This window comes from Rutilus rutilus (genome assembly GCF_951802725.1).
Source record: "Rutilus rutilus genome assembly, chromosome: 2".
NCBI classification, from domain to species: domain Eukaryota; kingdom Metazoa; phylum Chordata; class Actinopteri; order Cypriniformes; family Leuciscidae; genus Rutilus; species Rutilus rutilus.
Window position 1 is genome coordinate 38,793,070 of NC_140210.1, and position 7,053 is coordinate 38,800,122.

Genomic DNA, 7,053 nt, shown 5'->3' on the forward strand with positions numbered 1-7,053 from the left:
AGTCTCCCACAGAGCAGTGCCATTACTGCTCTGACATCATACTAGATGGGACTGAGCCCAGTGTCAAGTTCTTCTGACTGTTTGTCCATCTTCTAGACCTGTTGTTGTAAATGTGGATAGGGTCTGCTGCATGGACATTAACAGTACCCATTATTAGTTTAAGTGGTGAGAGTGTTCTAAATAATAAAGCTGAATTGTGTAATTTCTGTGACACTATCATCACTGAACAGAATAGCAAAAAAGTCCTCAAATTGGTTGAGCCAATGTCACTGTGTGTGACTATTTGGGATGCTTAAACGGAGCAATGATATGATAGTGCCACAAATTCAGAATGCTTAATTTTCAAGAAAATCAACAAACAAATGATTTAGTTGTTTTTACACATTAAACTGGTATTGGTGATTTTAACAAAAATTACTCACTTTAAAAAAAATTAGACATGAAAGGTTCCTCAGAGAAGACATTTATTTTTCATCAGTGCAGTTATGCAAAGCTTTGACTATGACTGTTTTCTTCCCATCGCAGGGCAGCAGATGCAGTCATAACGGGGCATGTCGAAAACATCATCACTTACCACATGAATAATATCTCTAACGGCAAGGGTGGAAAGCCCCAGCTCCCCCTGGTAAGAAAGGACATCAAAGAATTGTGTTTGCTATAAATGTCATGATTTTCACAGACACATTGTAAACGTTTTTTTTTTCTTCATGTGTCTGTTTTAGAACAATCAGATTGGGTCCCTCAGAAGTGACACTAAACAACAGGGAGTTCCATCCCAGCAACAGCCCTCATCTCTCTCCAGTGATCAGAACCACCAAGCAGCCTCTAAAGTAGCGCAGTCAGGCCAGCAGCAACAACCTCAAGCGCAACCCACCCAACCTCAGCAACCAACCCAGGGGGCAAAACCAACAAGCCTCCCTCCAGACAATGCACCTTCAGCTGGTATGGACTCTAAGAGCCTCCCCAGCAGTAGCCCACAGGATGGTGCTGGATCCCATGATGGTAGCAACTCTGCAGGGACACCTGGTAGCCAGGCCTCCAACCAGCCTCCCAATGCTGGCCCTCAACAGAGCTTCCCATCCCTAGATCTACCTAAAGGGGCAGATGCTAAGCTCACAGCGCAACACCACCAGCAGCTGGCTCATGAAATCATGTCTAGCATGGGGGACAACTCTGAGGGGCTTTCTCAAGAGCAACTTGAACACCGGGAACGTTCCTTGCAGACTTTACGTGATATACAGCGAATGCTCTTTCCAGACGACAAGGACATGGCTTCGATGGGCCAAGGAAACATGGTTGGACCTCCACCCAATTCTGCAATGATGGAAGGAGGGCCCAAGAAACCAGAACAAGGGCCTCTCCAAGCCATGATGGCTCAGTCACAAAGCCTTGGGAAGCCAGGTGGTCCAGGAGGACCACGTCCTGATGGGCCTCCCTTTGGTCCACCTGGTCCTAGGGACATGCCTTTTTCTCCAGATGATCTTGGACCCCCGCCACCAGGTCCAGGACCTATGAACTCGCATCCAGGTCCTGGTGGAGAGCATGGAGACCATATGACTCCAGAGCAGATAGCCTGGCTAAAACTGCAGCAAGAGTTCTATGAGGAGAAGAAGCGCAAGCAGGAACAAATGCAGCACAGACCAATGGGAGACATGATGCTCCATCAGGGTGGACCTAGAGGAATGATGCGAGGGCCACCACCACCCTACCAGATGAATCCTGGAGAGGTGTGGGGCCCTGGTGGCCCTGAACCATTCCCTGACCAGATGAACATGGGCCCCAGAGGGATGCATCCACACATGCAGAGGATGCCTGGCTTCCCAGGTATGATGAACCCTGATATGGATGGAGGGCCCAATGCTATGCCCAGACCTGGAATGAACTGGCCTGATGATATGCCCAAAATGAGCGATGGGAGGGGATTCCCTCCTGGCCAAGGCATGTTTGGAGGTCCAGGTGGAAGGGTGGAAAGATTCCCCAATCCTCAGTCTGTACAGGAAGCTATGTTCCATCAAGGTATGGGTGATAAGCAAGGCATGGGTCTTACACCTGGCATGATGATGGAGATGAATCGAATGATGGGTAATCAAAGACCCATGGAGCCTGGAAATGGAGGTGGCATGATGTTTCCCAGAATGCCAGTTGATGGTCCAATGAGCCCCTCCTCAAGAATGGAGTTTGTGAAAGGTCTTGGTCGAGACATGGGTGAATTTGGCATGGGGCCTGGTAACCTCAATGTAAACATGGGCCCTAGCCCTCAGATGATGCCCCCTAAGATGAGAGATCCACCAATGAATCTTAGTCCAGAGGAAATTATGAAGATGAGGCAAGGTGGAGGTCCAATGCCTGAGAATGTGATTCCTTCACAGAGAATGATGCAGGGGCCTCCTTTCCCTGACCAGCCCCATCCAGGAGACCTCAACATGGGACCCAACCGACAGTTCCCTGGCATGGGTCCCCAAGGCCCTGGAAATCCCAGAGGTCCCAGAGGCGAGCCACCCTTTCTACCTGACCAAAGAGGTAATGTGGGTGGAAATGGACGTCTTAGTCATATGCCTCCTTTACCACCAAACCAGGCTCCCAACAGCTCAGGGCTTCCGCCCGGCCAGAGGAATATGAGTCGCAAGCCCTCAGACCTGAATGTCCAGTCTGGCCCCGCTAACTCGCCCAATGTCAACCCGCTAAAGTCACCAACACTGCGGCAGGTCCAGTCTCCAATGCTGGGCTCACCATCAGGTAACCTCAAGTCTCCACAGACACCGTCCCAGCTGGCTGGTATGCTTAGTGGGCCTTCAGCTGCAGCAGTAGCAGCGGCAGCCATTAAATCTCCTCCTATGATGGGCTCAGCAGGGGCATCACCCGTCCATATGAAGTCACCCTCGCTCCCTGCTCCCTCCCCCGGCTGGACGTCATCACCCAAGCCACCCATGCAAAGCCCAGGAATTCCTCAGAACAACAAACCTCCCCTTAGCATGACGTCACCAAATATGATGGGCAGTGTAGAGCAAGGTAAAATAAAAATTCCTGCCTCCTTTATTGACCATTATGAATATTGTATACGTTTACTTAGTAAATGTTCATACGCCATATTTTTATGTGGATGCAGGAACTTTGAAAGGCTCTTTCTGTTTTCATGTGGTCCCAATTATTCCTGCTAATAATACTGTTACAGCAGGACTGTTTTTAGTAATGTTTTTGTAGCAGCTAAGAGATGTCAAATAAAAGGTCATTGGTAAAAGGTCTTCATCCTTTCATTTCTCTCCTCTTAACCTCTTCTGCCCTCTTCTCCTGTTCTCAGGTGGTAATCCTCCTCCCTCAGCTCCTCCATCCAGTAGTTCCTCCAGTCAACCAGGTGGTATGAATGTGCAAGGAAGTCTTCCATCCAGCAGCCCCTACACAATGCCCCCAGAGCCAACGCTATCCCAAAATCCTCTTTCCATCATGATGTCCCGCATGTCCAAGTTTGCCATGCCCAGTTCTACACCTCTCTACCATGATGCAATCAAAACCGTGGCCAGCTCTGATGATGACTCGCCGCCTGCTCGATCGCCAAACCTGCCATCTATGAACAACAGCATGCCCGGTAATGTCTATAGGAGTTAATGAATATGCGGTAGCATTATCTCTGTCATTTCCTGGAGGGCTTTTCCACTAAATCACAATCTTTTTGTTCTCTTTATAGGTATGGGTGTGAACCATCACCCAGGTCATCCTCGAATGATGACACCTAACTCTTCTGGCCCCATGCCTTCCCTTAGCCCAATGGGGATGAACACTATGGGCTCCCAGCCACTTTCCCATGGCATGCCAAACCAGATGCCCTCGCCCAATCCCATGGGCCCTAATATGCCTCCTCACTCTGGGCCTATGGGTCCAGGCATGATGCCTCATGGTATTATGATGAACCCAGTCTCACAAGATCCTGGCATGGTCAACAACCAGATGATGTCACAGGGACGTATGGGTCTTCCTCACCGAGGACAGGGCTTCCCCCCTGGACAATCACCTCCACAACAGATCCCCTTCCCTCACAATGGTCCTGGGCACCAGGGTGGCTTTCCTCATGGGATGGGTTTCCAAGGAGAAGGGGGCCCACTGAGCAGGATGAGCAATATGCCTCATGGACCTGGTGGTGAGCCAGTTATGTGTAAACCTAATACTCCAGGAGGCCAGGAGTTTAATAACATGCCTGGTGTCTTCAATGATTCGGATCTACACGAGGTCATGCGACCAGGTGCGTCAGGTATCCCTGAGTTTGACCTCTCTCGAATTATCCCTTCAGAGAAGCCCAGCCAGACTCTATCCTACTTTCCTCGTGGTGGGGATGCCCCTGGTGGGAAGCCACCACACCCGTCTGGCCCACCTGGCTTTCCCCAAATGCAGGGGATGATGGGTGAGAGCAACCCAAGGATGGGCCTCCCCATGCAGGGAATGGGTGGTCCTCCTGGCCCTGGACATATGGGACCACAGGACATGCCCATGGGTAATCCAGGCCACAACCCTATGAGACCCCCAGGTTTCATGGGTCAGGGTATGATGGGGCCTCAGCACCGGATGTTGTCTCCTGGCCAGCAGCCAGGAATGATGGGAGGACCTGGAATGATGCAGGGAAAGGAAAGGCCGATGTATAACCACCCTGGCCCTGTAGGCTCTCCTAACATGATGATGTCACTACAAGGGATGAGCGGTCCTCAGCAGACTATGATGATGCCCTCTCAGATGAGGCCTCGAGGAATGGCAGCAGATATGGGCATGGGATTTAACCCTGGACCAGGGAACCCTGGGAATTTAATGTTTTGAGCCTCCATTACAGTTATTAACAATCGAGAAACTGTGTAACCTGTGAAATAGCAACCTTCGTAATGAAATACAAAAAAAAACTGTTCTTAAGCAGATATGTATGGAAACCAGGACATTTTTTGTGCACATACACACCCTGACACCTGGTTAGAACAAGGTTTATAGCTTACACAGCGATGGGTATCCATCACAAACACATAGATGTGTTCACAGGGAATCTTCTCCAATGGTAAAGTCATTTAACAGGTGGAAGTGTGAGAAGCTAATTGTGCTTTCCTCAGAGTTGGGCTCAGGTCTGGCACCATTTGGAAGGTACTTTTTCTCTAACTTGGGAATGTATATGGAATTTACAAGACTGACTCGTGTCAAGGATATTTGCTTGACGTTGTGGCATGATGCCACTTATAAGTCTACAGCAAACCAAGTATGAACGTTTAGGGGCTTCATTGTACTTTTATACATGGGTGGAAACCAATAAAGATTGTTGAAAAAAAAAGAAAAAAAAAAAAGTCCAAGAACTGAAAGAACAGACATGAAAATGGAAAAGTCAAGGAACATTTTGTCACAAGGTGCACCGTCTTGGCTATATGTTTACATCTCATCGCATCACTTCCCTCCAAACAGGAAATGCTCTTTATATGTGTGTACTGTACTTGTGTTGTTAAAGGGATTCTACCAGTGATTTCTATAGTTTTTTTTTTTCCATCTTCATTTGTAAAGGGGGGATTGAGGTGGTTGTTTGTGGACAGTAGGTGACACAACAGCACCACAAAATACTGTGTACTGTGGTGCGTACAGAATATTTTAAATTTAATTTTCTTTGCTACTCCAGTGTATGATAAAACCAAACTAAGACCTCATACAGATCATAGTATTATTAAAAAAAAGCACAAACAAGAATTAACTGTAAAGAATAAAGTGTTTTCTTTTCTCCTTTTTTTAATTGTAGAGAAAAACACTTTGACCGTAAGTAGGAGCAGTAATCAGATTTATGCAGTGTGGTCTCCCGTTCCTGTTTTAGAAACTTCTGTAAGCTGGTCTGGGTACAGGTGAGGGTGACTCTGGAGGGGTGTTTTTGAACCCCGTAAACCAGCACTCAGTTCTGCAGTGACGCTCAGGCTACTGTCTGCATATCCGTGTCTGTTTCGACAAGGACTGTCGCTGTTTGCCACCACTGCGGAATACATTGAAAAGATTTTTTGTTTTTTTAATTGCTTGGCTGTGTACAGCTATACAGTGCAGCGCTGACAACATCGGAGCTACTGGAAAGTGGGCTTTTTCTTTTTTTGTTCTTTTTTGTAGAAAACAAATGATTATTAAAACAAAAACAGAAAAAAAGCTAATAGGTTGTCCTCTTGTCCCTGCCCCTCCTGTGTTGATGCTCGTCATGTGTAACTCCATTGAATTTGGTACTGAACCACTTCCTAAGACTGGGCTGTGGTGTTGGACGACAAATAAAATATATTGTTTGGTATAAAGAGTCTCAATGCTTTTGTGTAAATCTCATGGCTCTTTATGGTCTTCTTCTGCCCCCTAGTGGGAGTGTAGGTTATTAAAATTTGACTACCAGTTGCACAAAACGGTTGCAAAAAGACACAATATTTGTGATCTGTTATGGTTTGTATTTAATCATGTTTCCTTTAGGATTGAGCTAGGATGTAACATTTAACCCATTTTAGAAGTGGTGTAGCAAGTGTTTATGATCTAGTCTGGTACTAAAATGTTTTAAGTTATAATGTAAATTCCACAAAGTGACCATTTTTCGAGCAATGCATTTAACATGTAGTAATAAGCATACTTCAGGTTGCTTTGGATAAAACCATCAGGTAAATAATGAATTTGTGATTACTTATGTACAGCAGGTTCCCACCTGAATTTACACTTTCTTTTGAAAAATCTGTGTAATTCGAAGCAATGGTTTTAATATGGTAACTTCACAAACTACACTCTTATATAATTAAAAAAATAATCAATTTATTTTACAATGTTATATGTTAAAATTCACCGTCTACAGATTCTATAGGGCCAGCTTATGGATACAGGGCAGTCGTGGTCTAATGGTAGGAGTCAGACTTGTAACCCTAAGGTTGCTGGTTTGATTCTCAAAAACGGCAGGAAAATGTAGCTGGGGAAGTGAATGAACAGTGCTCTCTTCCACCCTCAAAACGCATGACTGAGCTGCCCTTGAGCAAAGCACCTAAGCCCCAATCGATCCCCGGGTGCTGCAGTAAATGCCTGCCCATTGCTCTGGGT

The 7,053-nt window shown here is 46.6% G+C and overlaps 1 protein-coding gene across 4 annotated transcripts in view; it reads left to right on the top strand.

Moving 5' to 3' along the window:
• bcl9 (BCL9 transcription coactivator) overlaps nucleotides 1–6,268 on the top strand; it is a 110,917-nt gene extending 104,649 nt beyond the window's left edge. For all 4 annotated transcript variants that reach the window (XM_084402039.1, XM_084402040.1, XM_084402038.1 and 1 more), the window contains 4 exons: nucleotides 526–625; nucleotides 723–3,009; nucleotides 3,299–3,583; nucleotides 3,683–6,268. In XM_084402039.1, coding sequence (XP_084258165.1) covers nucleotides 526–625; nucleotides 723–3,009; nucleotides 3,299–3,583; nucleotides 3,683–4,800 — 3,790 coding nt within the window. In that variant the 3' untranslated portion in view covers nucleotides 4,801–6,268. The remainder of the gene's footprint in view (nucleotides 1–525; nucleotides 626–722; nucleotides 3,010–3,298; nucleotides 3,584–3,682) is intronic.
• Nucleotides 6,269–7,053: the final 785 nt, after the last annotated feature.